The 26,572-nt window shown below is 40.7% G+C and overlaps 1 protein-coding gene across 3 annotated transcripts; it reads right to left on the minus strand.

The window, feature by feature from the left end:
* Positions 1-8,074: 8,074 nt before the first annotated feature.
* WEE1 (WEE1 G2 checkpoint kinase) lies at positions 8,075-26,572 on the minus strand. Of its 3 annotated transcripts, XM_012000216.1 has the most exons (12): positions 25,877-26,566; positions 25,157-25,362; positions 24,957-25,020; positions 24,594-24,766; positions 23,991-24,112; positions 19,630-19,776; positions 16,742-16,837; positions 16,568-16,653; positions 15,472-15,642; positions 15,235-15,380; positions 12,996-13,084; positions 8,075-8,308 (listed from the first exon to the last, which is right to left on the minus strand). In XM_012000216.1, the coding sequence occupies exons 1-12, from the start codon at positions 25,895-25,897 to the stop codon at positions 8,241-8,243; spliced, it is 1,389 nt and encodes a 462-aa protein (XP_011855606.1). In that variant the 5' UTR covers positions 25,898-26,566; the 3' UTR covers positions 8,075-8,240. The 3 variants fall into 3 exon arrangements, with proteins under 3 accessions (XP_011855606.1, XP_011855608.1, XP_011855607.1); XM_012000218.1 differs by lacking the exon at positions 25,877-26,566 and having other exon boundaries at positions 25,157-25,731; XM_012000217.1 differs by lacking the exon at positions 8,075-8,308 and having other exon boundaries at positions 11,774-13,084; positions 25,877-26,572.

Consider the following 26,572-nt stretch of genomic DNA (forward strand, 5'->3'; position numbering starts at 1 on the left):
CTTCTCTTCTTTTCTTCCCAGGGTTGTTGTGACTCCTTCCTTGGTGGAAAAAGCCTAGGCTCTCTTACATACATTCCTTTCATTTGCTCATTCATCAATATTTTTAGCTCTTGTCTGAACAAGAATAAACAGAAATTCATATTTTTCAGAAGTTTGCTTATTGAATTGAAACCCAGCAATGGAAAACGTGAACCTGGCAGTGAAACTGGCTTCACTGCAGTGAAACACACTATGCTCTTGCCACCTTAATAACCTGCACAGTTGCATTCCTGTGGGCCTTGTTCATGATGATGGATCCCACTACCTAGGAAACCCTTCTGCCTCACCCACTTGGCAAACTCTTACCCATCTTTCAAGCCCTAGTTGAGGTGTCGCCTCTCCTGGGAACAGCAATACCCACCTCTTTATCCCATGGATTAATTGCTTATCATTTGATCCCCATAGTGACCTATGCTTGCCACAAAAGAACATTATTTTATTGTATATAGTTAGTTGTTTCTGCCTAGTACTGCCACTAAACTATGTACAATGGAGAAGGAGGAAGGATTATCTTGTTTGTATTTGTATCTGTATCTGTGTCTAGCACTAGCTAGTAACTGCTCAGCATTCAGGTACCAGGAGAAAGAAGGGGACCTGGGGTTGACATTGCTCAAGTCTCAGGCACAGAGGCCTGGGCACAGAGGAGACAGCACCAGAACACTGGGAGCAGGAGGATGACGCAGGAGACATGAGCGTGCAAGGACTAGCACAGTGCAAATCCTTAAAGTAAATGTTACTGCACATGGTGGCTCACACCTGCAATCGTAGCACTTTGGGAGGCCAAGGTGGGCAGATGGCTTGAGTTCAGGGCTTTGAGACCAGCCTGGACAACATGGCAAAATCCCATTTCTATAAACAAACAAACAAACAAAAATTAGCTAAGCATGGTGACAGGAGCCTGTAGTCCCAGCTACTTGGGAGGCTGAGGTGCGAAGATGGCTTGAGCCTGAGAGATTGAGACTGCAGTGAGCCAAGATCATGCCACTGCACTCCAGCCTGGGCAACAGAGTGAGACTGTCTCAAAAAATAAAAATAAAATTTAAAAAAATGTTTATTGAAAAAAATGAACCAAAAAATTGAATCAACAAAGTAAACCTAAGTGCCATTTTCCTGTATGCCCTGGTCCCTTCAATGTCGGAGCCAGAAATCTAATTGGGAAGCACGTGGTGGAGCCAGGTCCTCTGTCTTCCCTAGCTTCAGTATTTTGCTCAATCTTTTACCAAGGAAGCTTAAGGCTGGGGTTGGTGGCTCATGCCTGTAATCCCTGCACTTTGGGAGGCCGAGGCAGGAGGATTGTTTGAGGCTAGGAGTTTGAGGCCAGCCTGGACAACACACCAAGACCCCATATCTACAAAAAAATTTTAAAATTAGCTAGATATGGTGGTGCATGCCTGTAGTCCTAGCTACTCTGGGGTCTGAGGCAGGAGGATAACTTGAGCCTAGGAGTTCGAGGTTACAGTGAGCCATGATTATGCCACTGCACTCCAGTCTGAGTGACAGAGTAAGGCCCTATCTCCAAATAATAATAATAATAAAGAATGAGGAGCCTTGAAATACCACCTTTTCCCAATTTCAAATACAAATTTAAGACTCCTCATGGGCTTTTTTTTTTTTTTAGATGGAGTCTCACTCTGTCACCTAGGCTGGAGTGCAGTGGTGTGATCTCGGCTTACTGCAACCTCCAACTCCCAGGTTAAAGTGATGCTCACTCCTGCCTTAGCCTCCTAAGTAACAAGGATTACAGGCATGCACCATCATGCCCGGCTAATTTTTGCATTTTTAGTAGAGATGGGGTTTCACCATGTTGGTCAGGCTGGTCTCAAACTCCTGACCTCGTGATCCGCCCACCTTGGCCTCCCAAAGTGCTGTGATTACAGGCATGAGCCACCGTGCCTGGCCTGCCTCAGGAGCTTTTATCTCCATTTTCATTCCCCAGGAATATGTTGTTCAATACTTGTAGCAATAGTGTGTGACAGGAAAACAAACCACACATTTTATTGTCCAAATCACCTGGCTGCATAGGTCTCTTTAATTATTAATGGAACTATGGGATGTCTAATCTTGTTCAACAGAAGTCAAGGTCTAGCAGTAAAATTCTTTCTGGAACTGCTGTGTCTGGTACTTTGCACCAAGTAGCCACTAGAAAGTTAATGCTATAAGTACATGTAACCAGGAAAGTGAGGCAGGCCAGGAGGAGATGCTGTGGGGTCTGCTGCTATCACATACCATTCTTGGCATAGCAGAAACCTCAACCAAGGAATGAACCCAGGCACCCTCAGATCTTTGGCATGCAATTCTCTGCCATGCTGTTAGGGAAGGAGAGTCAGAGAGACATCATTTTAAAATCAATTCCATCTTTTTTTTTTTTTTTTTTTGGAGACACAGTCTCACTCTGTCACCCAGAGTACAGTGGCACAATCTGGAGTGCAGTGGCGTAATCTTGGCTCAATGCAAACTGCGCCTCCCGGGTTCAAGTGATTCTCCTGCTTCAGCCTCCTGAGTAGCTGGGATTACAGGTATATGCCACCACGCCTGGCTAATTTTTGTATTTTTAGTAGCGACAGGATTTCACCATGTTGGCCAGGCTGGTCTTGAACTCCTGACCTCAAGTGATCCACCTACCTCAGCCTCCCAAAATGCTAGAATTACAGGCACGAGCCACCATGCCTGGCCTAAACTCCATCTTAAAACTAGCCAAGACACATTCCTTGCCACTCATGACTCACGATCACAAGCTGTTTACAGTTGAGGAAACAGCTTAAAGATACTTGCAAGGACATACTCCTACAGCAACTAAAAGTCCAGATGTCCCAATACCCATAACAATATATGCTTTCAAGATAATTATAATGGCCAGATGCAGTGGCTCATGCCTGTAATCCCAGCATTTTGGAAGGCCAAGGAGGGAGGATTCCTTGAGCCCAGGAGTTTGAGACCAACCTGGGCAACACAGCCAGACCCCATCTCTACAAAAGTAAAAAAAAAATTAGCCAGGCATGGTGGTGTGCACCTGTGGTCCCAGCTGTTCAGGAGGCTGAGGTGAGAGGATCACTTGGGAGGTGAAGGTTGCAGTGAGCTGAGATTGTGCCACTGCATTCTAGCCTGGGTGAGAGAGTGAGACTCTGTCCTCCCCCCCAAAAAAAAACCCCAAAATATAACTATAGTTACACTTTGAGGTACTGACACACTAGAATGTCAAGGATAGCTTTCTTTAAATCAACAGAACAATAAATTTTGTGATGCTGTCAACCTACTCTCATGTAGACACATCTTAGCCTAGTTTTTATGTAGACAAGACCTCTATATAAGAAAAACTTAAAGATGAGGTGTTCCTCCTCTTGCCTTCTGAGAATGTTCTACTCTGTAACAGTAGCCTGCCTTTCTTTCTTTCTCTCTTTCTCTCTCTCTTTCTTTCTTTCTTTCTTTCTTTCTTTCTTTCTTTCTTTCTTTCTTTCTTTCTTTCTTTCTTTCTTTCTTTCTCTCTTTCTTTCTTACATGGAGTCTTCGCTCTGTCACCCAGGCTGGAGTGCAATGGCACAATCTCAGCTCACTTCAACCTCCGCCTCCTGGGTTCAACCAATTCTCCTGTCTCACCCTCCACCTGGGACTACAGGCGCCCGCCACCACGCCCAGCTAATTTTTATGTTTTTGGTAGAGACAGGGTTTCACCATATTGGTCAGGCCGGTCTCAAACTCCTGACCTCAGATGATCCACCCGCCTCAGCCTCCCAAAGTGCTGGGATTACAGGCATGAGCCACCGCCCCGGGCTGACAGTAGCTTTCAATAAACTATCTCTTCTCACTGCACTCTGTGACTCACTTTGAATTCCTTCCTATACAAGATCCAAGAACCCTCTCTTGGGGTCTGGATCAAAACCCATTTTTCTGGCAACAATACAGTATCTAGATGATTTAACTGATGGCTACAAGTTTAGAGAAGTATGTTGCATTAGGCAAGCTCTTTTCATTTCAAGCAACTGACTCACCTTAAAATAGCTTAAGCCAAAAGAGGAATATGTATAGGCTCATGGAACCAAACTAAGATTGGCGTCAGGGACTCAGACGTTCTCAGATCTTGCCCTCCTCATTTCTCAAGTCTACTTCTGTGTCGGTTCATTCACTTCACCTGCAAATCAGCTTTTGCTAAGCAGCTTGGCTTCCTTATCTTTGCCAGCAACTGGAGCATCTGCAAGGTTCCAGGAGAAACTCCATTTGGTTCAGCCCAGATCATATAGGTGCCCCTGTATTCAAGGGAGTGGTGCCCATTATCAAAAATGTGTAGGGGGAGTAGAGGATGATTATTGGACAAATCTTTGCAAGCCAGGTGACTTGCTCAATTTCTATTGACTGCATATGCTAATAATTTTTTTTTTTTTTTTTTCTCTGAGACAGGGTCTCACTCTGACATCCAGGCTGGAGTGCAGATCTTGGCTCACTGCAACCACTGCCTTCTAGGCTCAGGTGATCCTCCCACCTCAGCCTCCCAAGTAGCTGAGACTACAGGTACACACCATCATACCTGGCTAATTTTTGTATTTTTAGTAGAGATGGGGATTCACAAGTTGCCCAAGCTAGTCTCGAACTCTTGAGCTCAAGCAATTCCCAAAATGCTAGGGTTACGGGTGTGAGCCACCATGTCTCAAATATACATACATACATACATACATACATATATATATATAGTTTTTTTGAGATGGAGTTTTGCTCTTATTGTCCAGGCTGGAGTGCAATGGCACGATCTCAGCTCACCACAAACTCTGCCTCCTGGGTTCAAGCGATTCTCCTGCCTCAGTCTCCAGAGTAGCTGGGATTACAGGCATGCGCCGCCACACCCAGCTAATTTTGTATTTTTAGTGGAGACAGGGGTTTCTCCATGTTGGGCAGGCTGGTCTCCAACTCCCGACCTCATGTGATCCGCCCACCTTGGCCTCCCAAAGTGCTGGTATTACAGGCGTGAGCCACCGCACACGGCCCCGGCCTCAAATATTTTTTAAAAGGCAAAGGAGTGGGAAAGCTTCGGTAATCCCACCACTCACATAAATGACAGCTGTTGTTGGCCTTTATTCTTTTAGTGCTTTAACAACAATCCCATGTGTACAATTTTGTTTGCTGACTTTTTTTACTTTATTATAACACATACATTTCTCTAATCATAAAAACTTCTTGAAACGCTGCTTTAAATAGCTATGTAGTATACTTTAAAGACTCACCTAGGCTGGAGTGCAGTGGCACATTCTCAGCTCACCGAAACCTCCAGCTCCCGGGTTCAGGTGATTCTTCTGCCTCAGCCTCCCAAGTAGCTGGGATTACAGCACCTGCCGCTATACCTGGCTAATTTTTGTATTTTTAGTAGAGGCGGGGTTTCACCATGTTGGCCAGCCTGATCTTGAACTCCTGACCTCAAATGATCCACCCATCTTGACCTCCCAAAGTGCTGGAATTACAGGCGTGAGCCACCACTCCCAGCCCTCTGAAGACTTTTAACCACTTCATCCAGAAGGAAAGAAGGCAGCTGAGTGAGGAGGCATTCCTTCTGTGCATGTGCCTCTGTCCTCAGTCCCCAGAGGCACTTTAAGTTCCTGGGACACAATTCGGACTTCAGAGGAGAGGGCATTACACTGGAATTCCCCCTCCGCATTTCCTGCACTTCTCAAAACTTGTCTCATTCACACTTATTCTTCCTCTGCTCCAGGCTCAGAGAACTTGCTACAAATTTGGCTAGTGATTCAGCCAAACACCTTTAGGTTTGAATCCTGACTCTGTAGCTTTGTAATTGGGGAAACATTTTACCTCTCTAAAAACCATTTGTAAAATGGGGATTTTGTCACAGAGTTCTTATAAGGATTAAATGTCATTATGTATATAAAACACTTAGCACGTAGATGATAAATAATAGCAAAATAAGCAAAACCCAGGCCAGGTGCAGTGGCTCACACCTGTAATCCCAGCACTTTGGGAGGTCTAGTCAGACAGATCACTTGAGCCCGGGAGTTTGAGACCAGCCTGGGCAACATGGCAAAACCCTGTTTCTACCAAAAATACACAAATTAGCCAGGCATGGTCATGCACACTTGTGTCACCAGCTACTTGAAAGACTGAGGCAGGAGGATCATTTGAGCCCAGGAGGTCAAGCCTGTGGTGAGCCGAGATTGGGCCACTGTACTCCAGCCTGGGCTATAAAGTGAGACCCTATCTCAGCAAAACAAAACAAAACCAAACACCCCAGCAAAACCCGAAGAAGATTCCCCTCTAATTATAGCCCTCTCCTCCCTTCCCCTTCTCTTTCAGTCATGCTTCTTGCAAGTAATCTGTGCTTGCTATCTCTATTTCCTCATCTCCCATTTACATCTCAACCCATTGTAATCTGGCTGTTTCCCCTGCTCACCAAATACCTTCTAATGCACTCTAGATATCTTCATAGAGCATTGTTCAATCTTTTCTGTATTAGTCACAGTTAATCAATTTCTCCTTCAAAATTCTCTTGTTCTTTATCAGATTCCATCTAGTTTTCCCAATTCTCAGCCTGCACCTTCTAACTCTACTTTGCTTCCTCAACTCTCTTTCAAGTCAGGGGTCCTCAACCCCTGAATAAAGGTGAAAACCCTACGGTACCAGTTTGTAGCCTGTTAGGAACTGGCCTGCACAGCAGGAGATGAGCAGCAGGCAAGCCAGAGAAGCTTCATCTGTATTTACAGCTGCTCCTGATTGCTTGCATTACCACCTGAGCTCCACCTCCCATCAGATCAGCCATGGCATTAGATTCTCATAGGAGCACGAACTCTATTGTGAACTGCACATGGGAGGGATCTAGGTTGCATGCTTCTTATAAGAACGTAATCCCTGATGATGTGTCACTATCTCTCATCACCCCAAGACGGGACCAACCAGTTGCAGGAAAACAAGGTCAGGGCTCCCACTGATTTACATTATGGTGAGTTGTATAATTATTTCATTATATATTACAATGTAATAATAATAGAAATAAAGTGCACAATAAACGTAAGATGCTTGAATCATCTTGAAACCATTCCCCTGCAACCCCTCAATCCCGGTGAAAAAATTGTCTTCCACAAAACCAGTCCCTGGTGCCCAAAAGGTTGGGGATCACCTCTTTAATTAGTATTTGTCTTCAACTTTCATATGTCTAGAAAAAGCATAATTTTTTTTTTTTTTTTTTGAGACGGAGTCTCGCTCTGTCGCCCGGGCTGGAGTGCAGTGGCCGGATCTCAGCTCACTGCAAGCTCCGCCTCCTGGGTTCATGCCATTCTCCTGCCTCAGCCTCCCGAGTAGCTGGGACTACAGGCACCCGCCACCTCACCCAGCTAGTTTTTTGTATTTTTTAGTAGAGACGGGGTTTCACTGTGTTAGCCAGGATGGTCTCGATCTCCTGACCTCGTGATCCGCCCGTCTCGGCCTCCCAAAGTGCTGGGATTACAGGCTTGAGCCACCGCCCCCAGCCAAAAGCATGATTCTTTACTATGAGATCTGAGTTGGAATTCTGACTCTGCTACCTACTAAATTGATTTCCTAAATTATTTTACTCCCTTGAGCCTTCATACTTTCACCTGCAAGAAAGTTCCTCCTCTCCTGGATAGTCATCCTAAATTGAATTGTATACCAAACCTATATTTCCAGGCCGGGTGCGGTGGCTCACGCCTGTAATCCCAGCACTTTGGGAGGCTGAGGCAGGCAGATCACAAGGCCAGGAGTTCTAGACCAACATAGTGAAACCCTGTCTCTACTAAAAATACAAAAAATTAGCCAGGCATGGTGGCGGGTGCCTGTAGTCCCAGCTACTTGGGAGGCTGAGGCAGGAGAATCGCTTGAACCTGGCAGACGGAGGTTGTGGTGAGCCAAGATTGTGCCACTGCACTGCAGCCTGGGCAACAGAGTGAGACTCCGTCTCAAAAACAAAACAAACAAACAAAAAAACTGTATTTCCCATTGGCATAATGAATTAGTAAGCATAAATTGGAATTCCAGGCCTGGAAACCTGTTTCATACCATAACTATGTCAAAAATCAGAACAAATATATGCTGTTCAAAATGTTTATTAACCATATAAAACTAAACAATGTGAACTGTGATGTAAATGTTCCTTTGAGGTATTTTTCTTCATGGACTGGACTGGCTGAAGTTTCTTTGACTCTTAGTTTAATGAAGTTTGGACACAACATGCCATCTTTTCCTGGTGAATCTTCCTAGGGCATACATAGATATTTTTCCTTACTCCAGAGACCTTTGAATTTGCATTGAAAATTAGGGTCATCTGCCACAAAGAAAAAAGAAAGTTCAGTGACGTTCAGATGAATGCCTCTCAAAAGTTTTTGAATGTTAAATGTTGGGACAGGGACAGTTTCAATGATGTCTTATTCTTCCATTTTTATAAACATCTACTTTGCTGAGCTTCCAAGAAATGTCCAGCAATAGTATCAGTTTGCAAGAGAAATTTCTAGATTCACTTACTCTGCAGTGTCAGTTTCAGTGATGCTTTTTACAGTTATACAAATACCTTCAAAAATACTGAATGAGGCAGTTTCCTCCAAATTCCTAGTTCCAGGCTTCACTTAAGATTTACATGATATCCAAAACACTTACAAAATTCTTTTTTGGTCTATCCTCCTTGTATTAAGGCTTTAATTGGCCTTTGCAAATTTCACAAATAAAGATACCTTAAGAATGCAACAAATTCTGTAGCAAGCCAACTTAGAAAAAAAAATGCAACAGCTTATTTGCTCTGTTGGTCAAAGTCAGTGAGATGCTTTGTAAAGATTGGGGAAGAAGGAAAACTACTCTATTGTCAGGATGCTGCTGCTTAAGAATTGGGAGACAGCCTGGAGCATCCCAGGACAGTTAGCATTAAACCTAGCTGTTATGAACTTTTTAAAAAATGCCATAGTTTCTTTTCTTGAGACGGAGTTTCACTCTCGTTGCCCAGGCTGGAGTGCAATGGCGCAATCTCGGCTCACCGCAACCTCCCCGTCCTGGGTTCAAGCAATTCTCCTGCCTCAGTCTCCTGAGTAGCTGGGATTACAGGCATGGGTCACCATGCCCGGCTAATTTTGTAATTTTAGTAGAGACAGGGTTTCTCCATGTGGGTCAGGCTGGTCTCAAACTCCTGAACTCAGGTGATCTGCCCACCTCAGCCTCCCAAAGTGCTGGGATTACAGGCGTGAGCCACCATGCCCTGCTTTTTTTTTTTTTTTTTTTTTTTTTTGAGAAGGAGTCTCGCTCTGTTGCCCAGGCTGGAGTGCAGTGGCATGATCTTGGCTCACTGCAACCTCCACCTCCGGGGTTCAAGCAATTCTCTGCCTCAGCCTCCCAAGTAGCTGGGATTACAGGCACGTGCCACCACACCCGGCTAATTTTAGTAGTTTTAGTAGAGATGGAGTTTCACCATCTTGGCCAGGCTGGTCTTGAACTCCTGACCTCATGATCCGCCCACCTTGGCTTCCCAAAGTGCTGGGATTACAGGCTTGAGCCACTGTGCCTGGCCTCAAAAAAATACCATAGTTTCTTGACTTCCAGAACAAAGTGGAGTGAAAATCAAAGCTTAATAATGGACTCTTCAAAATACATTAGTTCATTAATTAAAGCCTACTGCTCTTGTATTCTTGGCAGGATAAAGTTAAGGCAACAGTTTCAATTTGCAGTCAATCACAATATGTAATACCTCCTACCCAACTGCATAGTCAATACTTAAAAATTTTCTACCTTACCAAAGTCAGCTTTCCAAAAAAGAAAAGTTTTATCGATGGCGAATACCTGTCTCAAACAGTAACATACCCCTGCATTTTAGTTAAGTGTTCTGAAAAAACCTTCAATGCTTCAATCTTAGCAACAAACAAAAACTATTCAAAGTTTCAAACTGTTCAAAGAAAATCCCTATCCACTTATTTTCTATCCACAGCAAGGTCCTAGTTCAGGCCCTCCTTTCTTGTATAGTCATTACTATACAATAATCTTGAAACTAGTCTGAACATAATTCCCTGGATCTATTCTCCAATCTACCACCAGTATCTTCATAAGATATGTATAGTCTTTCGAACCTTCATTCTACCTTGCACAATCCCTCCAGCATTAGCATTTATTACATTTTATTGTCATTATATATTTACAAAAGTCTCCTCTATTTTTTCCTGATATCCTAGTGGGCAAAAACTAATTCTTACTGGTCTTTGGTCTACTATATAGTCAACACATAGCACTCAACAAAAGTACCTTTAGGTTAAATATGAGTCTAACTCTCATATCAGCTTTTAGATGGCCTAAGAATTCCCTCTTTGAACACCAAATATCAGTTTTCCTTCTTAATCCAATATTCTTATGTGAAAATTTTACTGCAAATATTGATGAAAAACACCTGAATGTTTCTTTGAAGCTAGTGCACTGGAAAAATACACCTTAGTGACTTAAAATGATCATAAATTAACACCAATTATATATATTTTAGGACACAGGTTCTCACTCTGTAACCCAGGCTGGAATGCAATGGCAGCATCGTAGCTTATTTTATAGGTGCAAGCCACAGCACCCAGCCCAATTATCGTGATCTTTTTATAGCTTTGTCATCAGTAGCTACTAAAAGGTGTGAGTTGCATGCTCCAGTTCCTGTAGCTTTTTAGGTCTTATCACACATACTCACCAGCTTTTATATCTAATTCTTCTGTCTGCACCAATTCATCTCACACCTCTAAATTTTAAGATACCATAGACTAGAAAGCTAATATAATCAAGTTTGTTAGAAGTATTTATGGCAGAGGTTGGGCATGATTACACACACTCATAGTCCCAGTTACTCCAGAGGCAGGAGGATCTCTTGGGCTCAGGGGCTCAAGACCAGCCTAAGCAACAATGAGTCCCCATCTCTGATTCTAATCAACATCAGAAAAAGATACCATAGAAATAACACTATCAGTTCAATTTGCACTCAATTCTTTTGTTTTTTTGTAGAGATAGGGTCTCACTGTGTTGCCCAGGTTGGTCTCGAACTCTTGGCCCCAAGCAATCCTCCTGCCTTGGCCTCCCAAAGTGGTGGGTATTACAGGCATGAGCCAAGACACCTCGCCTCAAATCTTAAAACCCAGCCTAGTTTAGTGAGAATTAAAACCCTCCCCACTTTAGGGGCCAGGCACCTATAATCCCAGCACTTTGGGAGGCCAAAGCAGGCAGATAACCTGAGGTCAGGAGTTCGAGAACAGCCTGGCCAACATGGTGAAACTCCGTCTCTAATAAAAATACAAAAAATTAGCTGGGTGTGGTGGTGCGTGCCTGTAGTCCCAGCTACTCGGGAGGCTGAGGCAGGAGAATCGCTTGATCCCAGGAGGTGGAGGTTGCAGTGAGCAGAGATCATGCCACTGCACTCCAGCCTAGGTAATACAGTGAGACGCTGTCTCAAAAACAAAAACAAAACCTCCCCAAAGTTTTCTTCCGTGAATCGTATTACTTAATAATCTGAAGATATTTTAAATTACATCATGCTACATTTCTAGCAAGTCACATGCATAACATGCAATATGATATAAAAATACTGAACATTTATGACAAAATATATTCAAAGTTGATGGGTAAATTTTTCAATGGCAAAATGTAGCTTTGTTCTAAAGCCCACCACAAAATTCCATATTCAATCAAAATGTGCCCTCTGCTTTTATAATAGTACATTATACACACTATACATTTTATAGTATAGTGATAATAGAGATAAAATATTAGAAAACAGGCATCACAAGGATTTAGACAATTAAGGTAAGCTCAGAGTGACTTTTAATATGCCAATCAATGTTAATAAAACACAAGTCAAAGACAAGTGCAAACATGTTTTAGACCAAAATTAATGAGAAAACAAACAATAGACAATTTTTTTCAACATCTGTTAGCCAGTATTATTAGTCAAATGGCTAATCACAGATAAAATATATTTTGTGAAAAACTTGGAATGTCAGAAGTCATTCTGGCATTTCAAACAGCTATATACAATATCACGAAGATCAGTTTATATACACAAATATTGAAGAGAAACCGGGCAAAACATTTAAAAACAGACTAATAATACAATCAAGTACAAAACTTGAGGGGAGACATTTTAAAAGAGTCAGGGAAGGACATTACCAGAACAAGTTACAAAACCAGTAATTATTATACTACATTAATACAGCATTCCAAAGGGGGGAAAGGGTGCATTTTTCCAATGCACTAGCTTCAAAGTTCAAAGGAAAAAAAAAAGGCAAATAGCTGCTTTTCATCAAAAGCAGCTATACATTTCACATAATTGTTTCAAAAAGAAGACCTATTAACAACAATGATTGTTTAATGCTACAAGTTTACAGCAAAGACAAAACTAAAATAGCAGCAAATTCACAAGGCAATACTTCCACAGAATCATCATCCCATGGTTCATGCAATGCCTACAAAGTGCTCCCAGTGGGATATACAAGTCTAATTCACAATTTAAAAAAATACAAGATGGACACAAAGGTACACTGAAGGCTGAGTAGTAACGAGTCTTTTAGCATGTCCCTTTTCAAAGGGAGAGTATGTCTGTAACAAAGCCCTTCAGTACTTTTTACAGGTCACTACAGGGAAAGACACCTTTTATTACAATGCAACAGCAAACTATAAGCAGCACACCACCACAGTGGTTAACCCTGGAAAGGCTGGTGTAACATCCAACAGTGACACATCCTACAGAAGACAGACTGGTAAGATTAGATGAAAGCCTGACATAGCAATGGTCAAAATACAGCTTTCAACTGTAATTCACAATAAAAGTCCTAATCAGTAAAACTACTGACACCAATCGAGAAAGTAATTGCAAACTGGATTCTATCAGTGATTTCAACCTAGCTTCCTCTTGTCACAGTGTTCAGGGGGAGGTGGGAAATGAGTAGCTCAGTATATAGTAAGGCTGACAGAGCGGTTCATTTTCTTTCCAATAAGTCGAGATGTTCTATTACTCTGGGTGGTGGACCTAGTGGCCATCCGGTCAGTGAAGAGTGCTCTTTCCTCAGCTGCAGCTTTTGCCATCTGTGCTTTCTTGAGTTCTCTGACATAAAAATAGAAAACAAGGTATTACTCTTAGGAAGAGACCCTAAAAAACTAAACACAAACTATATTGTCGATTGGGAGATATTTGCATGCCATCATTATTCTAAGACATAATTGAAAAATAAAACATGAAACTGAAGCTTCTATCAAAACAACTTAAATTTATGAAATTATTTTGTGCTTTTTTTTTTTTTTTTTTTTTTCCAGGCTGGAGTGCAGTGGCCAGATCTCAGCTCACTGCAAGCTCCGCCTCCCGGGTTCACGCCATTCTCCGGCCTCAGCCTCCCGAGTAGCTGGGACTACAGGCGCCCGCCACCTCGCCCGGCTAGTTTTTTGTATTTCTTAATAGAGACGGGGTTTCACCGTGTTAGCCAGGATGGTCTCGATCTCCTGACCTCGTGATCCGCCCGTCTCGGCCTCCCAAAGTGCTGGGATTACAGGCTTGAGCCACCGCGCCCGGCCATTTTGTGCTTTTTGAATTAAAATATCACATATACTTGAAAACAAGTAGTAAAGATGCTAGTAATGACTTTGGTTCTTATAAAATAATTTGAGCTGGATGTGGTGACTCACGCCTATAGTCTCAGCTACTCGGGAAGCTGAGGTTGGAAGATTGCTTGAGTCCAGGAGTTTGAGGCTGCAGTGAGCTACGATAGTGCCACTGCACTCCAGCCTGGGTGACAGAGCGAGACCCCATCTTTTTAAATAAATAAATAATAAATAATTTCCAGACAAACCTATCCCCAGTAAAAAAAAAATTAAAAATAAGCAATAATTTCAAAAACTCCAATTTATATTGCGAATCTATCCTTACATAACAGAGATGAAAGGAACACTTTATTTCCTATTTGTATGAACTATGATGGATATCAAACTAGCGGCAAGTAAACCTCTTAATATACACTTTTTGAATTTTTTTTTGAGACGGAGACTTGCTCTGTTGCCCGGGCTGGAGTGCAGTGGCTGGATCTCAGCTCACTGCAAGCTCCGCCTCCCAGGTTTACGCTGCCTCAGCCTCCAGAGTAGCTGGGACTACAGGTGCCCGCCTAATTTTTAATATTTTTTTAGTAGAGACGGGGTTTCACCGTGTTAGCCAGGATGGTCTCGATCTCCTGACCTCGTAATCCGCCCGTCTCGGCCTCCCAAAGTGCTGGGATTACAGGCTTGAGCCACCGCGCCCGGCCCACTTTTTAAAATTGAAATATTAAATCTTAATACTTAACATAACCTTTTCAAGTCAGTTTTATTAGGTTAAAAGCAAAATGGTTGCAATAAATCAAAAAATTAGAAATGTGATCTGTGGTAACTTAATATTCTCTAATATTCTCTTTTTAATAACCTTTACCATTGCAACCAGTTTTTCGAAAATATCCAGTCATGAAGTCAAATATGAGAATCTTCATTCAGGATAAAAAGATTTAGCCAGAAATTAAAAACATATGTATAAGAATCATCTACTAACCAAATTGACATTAATTTCATCCTTTCATAAAATAATAGAATGTTTCAAGGACAATATTAATTTTTGGTGACAATCTGGGAAGAAAACATTGGTATAGGCTCACTTAGCTTTTACTACCATTTATGGCTTGGGGACTATCACCACTTGCAAATATATGTTAGTCTCAACATTTTTAAAGTTCATAATTTTAAAGTTTAGAAACAACACAAATTTAATAGGTCAAATACTAATTTATGGCAGAAGTCCCCAGGCTTTCACTGTATAACAACATATAGAACTACTGGAGCCGGGTAAGGTGGCTCACTCCTATAATCTCAGCACTTTGGGAGGCCAAGGCAGGTGGATGGCTTGAGCCCAAGGAGTTCAAGACCAGCCTGGGCAACATGGCAAAACCCCATCTCTACAAAAATATAAAAATTAGCTGGGTGTTGTGGCACGCATCTGTGGCTCAGCTACTCAGGAGGCTGAGATAGGAAGACAGCTTGAGCCCAGGAGGTGGAGGTTGCAATGACTCATGATAGCACCAGTGCACTTCAGCCTGGCAAAGTGAGATCCTGTCTCAAAAAACAAAAAACACAAAAAACCACCACACCCTTGGTTGACAGAAAGCTTAAATCATCTCTCATTAAAATTTGAGAATCAAAACGAATGAAAAAGTAAAAAGAAAACATAAAACCCTCACTTACTTTTGTAAAAGTGAGTTTTTGAATTTTTCAGCATTCAATTCTATTCGTAATTGTTCTGCACTCTTTCTAGAAGCGGACAGCAATACTGAATGCTTTACCAGTGCCATTGCTGAAGGTCTTCTCTCTGGGTCTGGATGAATCATAACCTTAAAAAGAAAAGTAAAATTAACGTACAGACATGCATTTAATAAAACATAGAACCATGTCAATAAAGGGCCTCATATATAAAATGCTCACTTTTAGCAACTCTGTAAATTCTTGGGAAAGCACTTGCGGTATCCGAGGTAATCTACCCTGTCTGATTTCATGCCATTGATCTCCATTTCTAGGAAGAGGTTCAGCACCAGCAGCACATACCACTGTGAGGGCAAGCGCAAAAATATCTGCTTTTGGTAGATGGGTGTAATTCTGTAAAATTAAAACAATTTTTTTAAGGAATGTAAACATGGTCAAAATAAAACAAGATTACACCTCAAAGATGACTTAGGTGAAAAATAAGACTTAATCAAAATGTCTAATATCACATTTAAGTTTGGGACCTATTCAGAGAATAAACTGCTAAATTTGGGGAGGTTTATTTTTTAAATTACAAAGTAATATACACTCTTAGGGGGAAAATGCACACACATATATAAAGTAAACGCCTCTTCTTTATCAACAGCTCAATTCAACTCTCAAAAGAAACCCCCCTACCTCTAGGGATTCATATGCAAACACAAAACACGTAGAAACACACTGACAAGTTACAAATACACATATACGTGATAAATCAAACATATATATACACACATATTTACAAAGAACAATGGGATCAGACAATTACACTTTAAATTTTTCTACTTATTCTATTTTCATTCAAAATTTTTATCAAGAAATACTTTGTCACACTCTTTTGAAACTATATGCCATACTAAAAACTATGTGCTATAATTTACTTAATCATTCTCTTATTGGTAAACACTTATTTACATTGTTCTCAACTTGTGTTTGTATATGAATATGTCCATAGGAAAAACTCCTAGAAGTAAAAATTATGAGTCAATGGGTACATGATTTTTAAATATTAATGCAATACTAATACTCTGATTTCCAAAAAGGATATGCCATTTTAAGGTTCCACCAGTGGTGTATGAGAACATATTTTTTACCACAACTCCATTATAAATCTTCACCTTCATGACTTTTTGCTAATTAAATGCCCTCAGATGATGGTTTCGATTGTATTTCCCTTCTATTAGTTAAACTTAAAAGTTTAGTATATCTGAATTTATATTATTCTATCAACTGCTAAGTGTTACAAAGCAAACTATGATTAAGGGAGAAGAAAAATTACCTCCTGTAAAACTTCATTTGCAAGAAAACGACTATCACCCTCTTCAACTTGTGGACTGGAGATCCTTGTTACATGTCCAAGATCACCTGGAAGTATTGAAAAAAATACAGTGAAGAGCAAAAACAAAACAGCCTTCTCTTTATTTTAGGGTAATAATCTGGTTACCTTTCTTACCTATTTTAAATATAACTTTGTTGGATGCCCAATCATCTTCATCTCCTTCTTCAGAGGCAGCATTTGGGATTGAGGTTCGAGATATGAAAATATTACCTGTCAAACAGTTAATTATGTAAGCCAAACTAACAATTAATAATAAAGCCAGAGTTCATAAACAAGATCATATTCCAAAATCATCCAGAATACTCTTTAAAATGCCGATTCTCAAGTTCTAGCCCAAACCCATGGAATAAGCATCTCAGGGGATAGAGACCAGGGTTATATTTGCTGGGAATTTTTTTTTTTTTGAGACAGTCTTGCTCTGTTGCCCATGCTGGAGTGCAGTGGCATGATCTTGGCTCACTGCAACAAGGTTCAAGCAATTCTCATGCTTCAACCTCCTGAGTAGCTGGGACCACAGGCACATGCCACCACATCTAGCTAACTTTGATATTTTTAGTAGAGATGGGGTTTCGCTATGTTGGCCAGGCTGATCAAACTCCTGGCCTCAAGTGATCCTCCAGCCTCAGCCTCCCAAAGTGCTGGGATTACAGGCATGAGCCACCACTCTGGGCCTCTGGGAATATATTTTCCAGCCTATCACTGATCCTAAACACTTAAAACTGGATGAGGCCCTTGTCTTCTGCACATTACTCTTCAGCAAAAAAGGTAATATCAGTAATTTGTGAAATTCTGTGAAAGCCCAAATTTTAATGTAGTGCTATAAGGCTGGTGTGAGCAGAATGAGTCATTTAGCCAGTGAGTCTGGCTGACCATACGGCATCTACCTTGCAATATGGCTTTGTGATTCACTATTTCCTACTGTATACACATTACCTTTTTCTTCAAATTCAGGTAAGATCATGACTAACATGAGCTTTTAGTGGCAGATTTTAATAGTTTTATCAGTATAGTATTGGCCAGTTATGGTGGCTCAAGACTGTAATCCCAGTGCTTTGAGAGGCTGAGGCAGAAGGATTGCCTAAGACTTAGAATTTGAGAGCAGCCTGGGCAAGATAGTGAGACCCTGTCTCTAAAAAAAGAAAAAGAAAAAATAAAAACAGCTGGGAATGGTGGTGCACGCCTGTAGTCCCAACTACTTGTGAGTCTGAGGCAGGAAGTTCATTCGAGCCAAGGAATTCAAAGCTGCAGTGAGCTATAATTGCACCACTGCATTCTAGCCTGGGCAACAGAGTGAGACTATCTTTGAAAAATAAGGCCGGGAGTGGTGGCTCACACCTGTAATCCCAGCACTTTGGGAGGCCAAGGTGGGTGGATCACTTGAGGTCAGAAGTTCAAGACTAGCATGGACAGCATGACAAAACCCCGTCTCTATTAAAAATACAAAAATTAGCTGGGCATGGTGGTGCACGCCTATAATCCCAGCTACTAGGGAGGCTGAGGCAGAAGAATTGCTTGAACCTGGGAGGCGGAGGTTGCAGTGAGCTGAGATCACGCCACTGCATTCCAGCCTGGGCGACAGAGCGAGACTCTGTCTAAAAAAAAAAGAAAAAAGAAAAAAAAAGAAAAAAGAAAAAAAATATATATATATACACATGCACACATACACAAAAATATATAGTATTAAATTTATGTTACATTTACTGGAGTCATCTATACAGTTTTACTTTCTTCATAGGACAACTTATTTTATGATGGTATTTGTAAATTTGAAGTTTTTCTTTTTTTTTTTTTTTTGAGACAGTCTCGCTCTGTCGCCCAGGCTGGAGTGCAGTGGTGTGATCTTAGCTCACTGCAACTTCTGCCTTCCGGGTTCAAGCAATTCTCCTGCCTCAGCCTCTAGAGTAGCTGGGACTACAGGCACCTGCCACCATGCCCAGCTAATTTTTTGTATTTTAGTAGAGATGGGGTTTCACTGTGTTGTCCACACTGGTGGCGAACTCCTGAGCTTAGGCAATCCGCCTGCCTCGGCCTTCCAAAGTGCTGGGATTACAGGTGTGAGCCACCATGCAGGCCAATTTTTTTTTTGAGACAGAGTCTCGCTTTGTCGCCTAGGCTGGAGTGCAATGGTGCGATCTCTGCTCAATGCAACCTCCGCCTCCTGGGTTCAAGCGATTCTTCTGCCTCAGCCTCCCGAGTAATTGGGACTATAGGCACGTACCACCACACCCGGCTAATTTTTGTAATTTTAGTAGAGACGGGGTTTCACCACATTGTCCAGGCTGGTCTCGAACTCCCGCCTCGTGATCCACCTACCTCGGCCTCCCAGAGTGCTGGGATTACAGGTGTCAGTCACTGTGCCTGGCCTAAATCTGAAGATTTTTAAACTTCACATCCCTTCATATTTTCAACTTTTATACCGTATAAAGGTCTATTATATTTGTCTAACACTTTATATGAATACAGCTATTCCTTAAGAATTCACATTTACTGCCTTAAGTCCAAAGATATTTTTCTCTTTTGAAAATAAAACACATGCCAGGCACAGTGGCTTACGCCTGTAATCTTAGCACTTTGGGAGGCCACGGTGGGCAAATCACGAGGTCAGGAGTTTGAGACCAGCCTAGCCAACATGGTGAAACCCCCGTCTCTACTAAAAATACAAAGAATTAGCTGGGCATGGTGGCACATGGCTGTAGCACGGCTACTCGGAAGACTGAGGTGGGATGACTGCTTGAGCATTGGATGGGGAGGTTGCAGTGAGTGGAGATGGTGCCACTGCATTCCGGCCTGGAGGCCAAAAAAGTTTATCATCTCAAATTTTGGGGGTTAACAAGGGAAGAGATAAACAGAAATCATAAAACAATATTGGTAAGTGGATCCAAGGCCTTTTAAAACTAACAATGAGAAAACATAAGATACATATTTTTTCAATGTTGTCATAATGAAGTAATTTGTTCTCTATAACCCCAAAGAACACAGGTCAGAAGATCTGCAATACTTACTAGGTTTTATATCCATGTGAACCAAAGACATTGAATGAATATACCTCAAGCCTCGGCCAACTTGTAAAAGGAGATCCTTCAACTCTGCTTCTTTAAAGTAACTCATGATTCTGTAGTTTTCACTTATAGCATCAGCTAAACTTCCACCTGACAAAAATAGAAAATATCAGCATTTTCTTCTTTCTGAAATATTTTCTTTCTTCCATCTTTACTGAATGAGTCTCAACCAACCAATCTCAACCAAGAAAGTGTTATTTTATAGGACCTTCTCCCTTCAACCTGCTTGTGAAATCAAAATTTTATTTTTTCAATAGGTAATACATCTGCATGGGTACAAAATAAAATGTAAAGTCTCTCTCTCAATCATACACCTCAGCAACCCACCTGTTTCTTTCCCAGAGTAAACCAGTATTATCAGGGTTTTTTGTTTTTTTGTTTTAATTTATAAGAGACAGAGTCTATTTATGTTGCCCAGCTGGAATGCGTGGCTATTCACAGGCTTGATCCCACTACTTATCAGCACAGGAGTTTTGACTTGTGCTGTTTCCGACCTAAGCCAGTTTACTCCTCTTTAGGCAACCTGGTGGTGACCCACTCCACAGAGGCCACCATACTGATGCTCAACTTAGATCGGCATAGCGCACTACAGCCTAGAATTCCCAAACCCAAATTCAAATTCCCTGCTTCAGACTCCCAAGCAGCTGGGACTACAGGCATTGCCACCACACCCAGCTCAGGTCTATGTATTCTTTTCAACTTTTTGCATAAATAACGGCATATGTTTATTATCTTAAAGATCCTTCTATACCAATATACAAAGACAACCCATTTCTTCTTGTCTCTATAGAATTCCATTGTATAATTGAATAGAAATGCATTTATCAGCTGGGCACGGTGGCTCACACCTGTAATCCCAGCACTCTGTGAGGCTGAGGCAGGCGGATCACAAGGTCAGGAGTTCGATCACAAGTCATGATCAAGAGGTCATGACCATCCACGCCAACATGGCAAAACCCCGTCTCTAATAAAAATACAAAAATTAGTCGGGCGCAGCGGCGCGCACCTGTAATCCCAGCTACTCAGAAGGCTAAGGTAGGAGAAATGCTTGAACCTGGGAGGTGGAGGTTGCAGTAAGCTGCTATCAGGCCACTGCACTCCAGCATGGGTGACAGAGTGAGACTCAGTCTCAAAAAAAAAAAAAAAAAGAAATGCATTTATCAGTCCCCCATTTGATGGACATTTTAAAATTATTTCCAAGTCTTTGCTATTACATACTATGGCCTAATAAATAACCTTGTACATTGGTCATTTCACATACATTTAGTATATCACCTAGAAGCCAAATTGCTGGGTTAAAGGGTATGCACGTTTGTAATATATGGAGATTGTGTGTTTTACCCATACACATTTCTCCATCGAGAAGGCTGTACCAATATATATGCCCATTGTCAATGCATGAGAATACCTGTTTCCCTATACCCTTGACAAGTCTATAAATGTTATAGGTAAAAAGTCAGTATTTTAGTATAGTTTTAATTTATTAATTTATACTACTCTTACTGTGAATGAGACTATAACCTGCTTTTATAGAATTAGTTAAATCAATCAGTTAATTTGTTTATATTTTTTCAAACTTTTAAAGTTTATATTTTATCTCAAAGGCAATGAGGAATTGTTTTAAACATCTTCTGTTTAAGTCTTAGGAATAAAAAAATCAGATCTGGGTAATAAAATTAGGAAGGTCAATGATGTATTAGTCAGAAAAGGAGGTCCTACAATTTAAATAAGACTGAATAATATAATGTCAAACGTGTTTTTAAAATAAAAATAAATTACCATCTCGGTATCTTAGTCTTGAGTATGTTCTCCTTACTTGTACAAATCTTGAACTGAGGGGGGGAAAAGAGTGCTCTAGAAGAGAGCAAACCAATAACACTGTCAGCCAAGACAGGCAAAGTCCTAGATCAAATTTGCTAGAAAGAATATGGCTAATTCTTTTTTTAGCAGATTCAGCAACCTTAGCTGTGCCAATTTCTTCTTTTATTGCTAGAAGGGCAAGAAAGGTGACGAGAGTAAAACAGGGTCTGACATTTCAGGTTCTCTTTCCCTATCCATCAACATTTTTCTACACTTGTTTATACAGGCTAATTCCAATCTATCACCAAACCAAGATAAAAGGCTTATAATGTAAGTGAATAAGATAATAAGGAAATTAAATCGCAATAAAGGGAATCAGTTACTCATGTACAAATAACAGAATCATTTTCCTGTGAAACTGTGGAAAAGATGTGAAGATGAGCCCTATTAGTATATTCAAAGCTTCATGTGGAAAGAGGAATGGTGGACACAGGAAACAAAAGGAAGAGATCACAAATGCATTCAGATAGTCTTATTTTCTTTTATCTAACTAGGACAAATAGCCACACAAAGAGGCAGTCCTGTTTCACGCAGGACTACTTATTTTCTTCAAGAGTCTTATATTGCTTTAAGAGGCTGAGGCAGGCGGATCACGAGGTCAGGGTTCAAGACTAGCCTGATCAACATGTTGAAACCCGGTCTCTACTAAAAATACAAAAATTAGCTGGGCATGGTGGCACGTGTCTGTAATCCCAGCTACTCGGGAGGCTGAGATGGGAGAATCACTTGAACCCCAGAGGTGAGGTTGCAGTGAGCAGAGCTTGCTCTGCACTCCAGCCTAGGTGACAGAGCAAGGCTCTGTCTCAAAACAAAATAATAAATTAAATAAAAACTTATTTTCGATAGATTATTTATAATCTAACATTATTACAGGTCAAGGTTTTTGTAATCTGAGAGGACAGCAAGACTAGTCACTCTTCCCTATCTCCCAGGCTCAAGTAAGTTTTCTCAAAATCATCTGATTTACACAACCATGTACTGGTAGGTTGCTACATATTTGCCATTCCTGGACTACTAATGAACTATTCTGTTAAGAGAACTATTCACATCAACAAGGTGAGAAAGAGAAAAAAGGAAACTGAAAAGAGATGGTGTCTAGCAAATATGGAATGGACATGACATTATGGTCAAGTTGTTCTAGGTCAAATGCAATATCTGAAAAATAAAGGTTAAGAAATAGAATAATCCATAAGGTTGTGATAGTTACATAAATATTTTGATGGTATGAATAGAAACATCTCAAGAGCTGTGTGAAAAAAACTAGCAGCAATGCTGTATACTAGACACTCAAGTTCTTTCAAGTGTGGAGAACTTTATTAAATAACTTAACGAGGAATCAGGTTTGAAAAATGGATCTTTTACTTCTGTTTTGTTCACTGTTTTTAAATATGGGGGACCTGAATCCATACCTACACCACTTATTTATTTACAAGTTATGAGATAACTGGTCTTGTTTATTTAAGGAATAAAAAGAATCAACAAAAATAAATCTTTGTTATCTCCTCTCAACTGTTCACTAAACTCTAAATTCTCTATATTCACAAAAGATATACAGAAACAGAATCTATAGATATTTTTCATTTCAGACTGGTAATGTGCTGATGTTGTAACAAGGTTAGAGGGAGGCACATTTCACACTTGAGTATGAAAACCCAATCATCATGCTTATAACTACAAAATGTTGAGAAATAATCTATAAAAGATTTGGTGTATAATAATGACAGACGTCCATAAGAACCAGAATTCTGACCAAGACTTTGGTAAAGATTTTTAATAGAAAAGGACAGACGTAAGTCGGCCCTTGAAGGACTTACTGAAACTGAAAGCTATACAGAGACATCCAAAGTTGCATCCATACATGCCTGTTTGTTTCATCCTTGGGGGAGAGAAGGCAGAGAAGACAAGCTAGAGAACTAAAATAATGTAACATAATAAAAGTGTTAGTGGATTCTAGTGGTAGACTAGGTTGGACACATGGGAGTAGGGCAGGACTACAGAACGCTTAAAGAAACAGCTGAATTTAGATCAATGGAGACTCACTGACTAACAAACATCAGTTTTAGCACCACACCACACGAAAAGGAAATAAAAGACTAGACACAGAAGAATCTATTCAACATAACATTTCATAATACTACATGCCCCACACACTATGCTAGGTACTAAGGACACCAAAGTATATGTGGCGAGGCCATTGTCTTCTCAAAAAGTTCAGTTGGAGTGATAAGCACATAAATAGTACGCAAAGTTCTACTACTGGGTATGTACTAGGTGCTTCAGAAGGGACAAGGTTTTTAATCTTGTACTTGAAATTTGTTAGGCCTCTGATCTTTAAATTTATAAAAGATAAAAGTGACAGAAATAGAGCAAGATTTTAGATAACCATAAATACTTCCTCGGTGTTCATTTTCTCAAACTCACAAGAAAACCATTACATCACTCACCATTACAATATTCATTCTGTATAAGCATGTGATCATCTTCTGCCCACGCAGAGAAATATCGAACTACATGAGAATGCTGTCCAAGCACTGCATGAGCATATACTTCTCTCAAAGCATTCTGCCTAGGAGAATTTGAGATTAATAGAATGGTAAATAATTTTCACTCAAGCTTAAACTGAATTAATTTATCTGAAACTTCATACAATAAACTTTTGTATCTATTGTTATGCTAAAAAGCAACTTGCTTAAGAGAGAAGGGGTTTAGACTTGTAAGAGATTTTTCCAAAGGCAGATTCCACTAAAGATTTATCAGAAAGAAGAAATGTTGCTTGCCCTAGGACTCAGGTAAGAATAAACTCCATTTTACTGTGAATTCATGGATGCTGACTAGAAATAAGAAATTTAAGTTAGGTTCCAAATCACACTACTCATATTATTCAACAAGTCCAATAAGAACTGATGGTACTAAGTGAAAAAGACCTGATTAAATCATTACAACTTCTCAAAGTTAGAGATGGAATTCAGTGTTTGATCAGCTGAAACCTTAATGTTAGTAACACCATAGGGGACAAAAGAGCAAAAGACAAAATGTTTAATACATACTCATCAACAGAGCCGGCCAATGGCTTTTTTGATCGCTTAATGGCATAAATGCATCCATCCAGCCTCTTCACACACTTAAATACAGAACCAAATTCTCCAGAGCCAATTTTCTCTAGCTCATGAAATTCTGTTGTATACCGGGACTTCATATTGCTTTCAGTAATTGTAATTCTCTGTAATAAAAAGTGTTTCCATATATGTAATACAAATATACGAAAACAATTATTTTTTGCTATGGTGATAGGGCTATGTGTGAAATTTAAAGACCATTCTACCTTATGTATAAATGCTTATTTAACATATTCATAGCATACTTTAAGTGGTAGAAAGGTAAATTTCAAAAAAAAATAAAAAGCTATTTACCTTAGCAGGTCTTGTTTCATCTTCAAGCTCATAATCACTGGCTTCCATGTCTTCACCAAAGGAACTGAAAAAATATGTATTTTTCTATCAATATATCTGACAGATACATCCACGCCATTTAAGAGAAACTAAATTTTGATAAGTATACCAAACCAATCTTAGGTTATTTGGATAACCAAATTGTTAAATAAACGACTTACTCATTCCAATATGTTCTCTTTCTACGACGACACTGTCCTGAGGAATGAAGCAACAAAGAATCCGGAGTAAAAGGATTAATATTCACTTGAGGAGTCTGTCGCACATCAAATTCCCTTTTTCCTGATTTTTCTGTATCCATGAAGAGAGAACTACCCCGGAGCTTCACAGAGCTGGAATCAATTCCTCGAGCTTTGGAGAGCAAACTCTAGGGAAGGAAAAATACAAATACAATTTTTAGGATCTAAGTCCTATCCTCAGCCTTCTCAACCTAACCTTCAACAAGCCTTATTCGTATGGCTGAATGCGTAGGTCAAAGCGACACACAAGCCTTTGTTAGAGTTCGAGCAAAATAAATTGTGGCTAATTTAGGAAGACTGAAGCGGGGTATTAACTACCTTTTCTGGAAAAAAATAGCCAAGGAAAATCTGCCTCTAACCCTAAAAAGAATATGAATGCTGCCTAAAACTAAGTTCATTCTAGTGGCTAAAAGTTAACAAATTATTTCAACCCATCCAAAAATAGAAAGCAGTCCGAGAGCCTCATAAAAGCTCCCCTCCCCCATCTAAATGGGGCTTGGATAACCACCTTCACTGGACTCCTCCCCTCACTTCCAGTGGGATTTTGCCTTGAGCAAGTCGGCCAATAAACCGTAAAGCTCAAAAGCACACATATTCCTGAGGCTGATGACAAACGGTACATTGAAAACAAAACAAACTCACTTTAAAAGGTGCATTTTCCATATTAATCTTACAAATGCGAGGCTTGTCTTAATCTCTGGAAGTATCAGCTTTAAAATCCGCAGTTTTATAAGTGGTAATCTGCAGAGTACTGGAAGGCCATTCAAAACACAGGTGCTGAACACCTCCTTCTTTAAGATACCTTATCAACAGTAGGATGTTCCTAATCGCACGGAGGTCGGCCAAACTCTGGGCACTGCAAACCCAACGATATAAACAAACGCTAGGCCAAGACCTTGTCCAGAAAGAGGCTTCAGCGCTACCTGGACTTACGGATAAGGATGAGTTTCTAGGACTGCAAATGCTTGGAAGGCCAGCCTTTACTCCCAAGTACAAGCGCAGTCTCCCTGCATGCCCCAGACTTTCCCCCCATCAACGCCACACGACACGACACGATCAGCGCAGGACAATTTTTTTTTTAACTCCTTCTGCCTGCGCCGCCCAAATTACAGGCCCGATCACCGCGTTTAAAAGGCACCATATGGCTCGGGAGGTGTCAGGTGGCCGAGCCAGTACCCTCCAGCATCCTCGCAAACCGCGTTATCGATGCCGCACTCGAGGCTGACGCTCGGGGCGGCCCGGACTCAACAGGCGGCAAATCCTCGGCCACCTGGACGGGCCGATCGGCCCCTTTGTAAGATGAAAAAGTTCCAGACGAGGCCCATTGTTCAGTTACAT

The sequence above is a fragment of the Mandrillus leucophaeus genome, unplaced genomic scaffold (assembly GCF_000951045.1).
Source record: "Mandrillus leucophaeus isolate KB7577 unplaced genomic scaffold, Mleu.le_1.0 Scaffold622, whole genome shotgun sequence".
NCBI lineage: Eukaryota > Metazoa > Chordata > Mammalia > Primates > Cercopithecidae > Mandrillus > Mandrillus leucophaeus.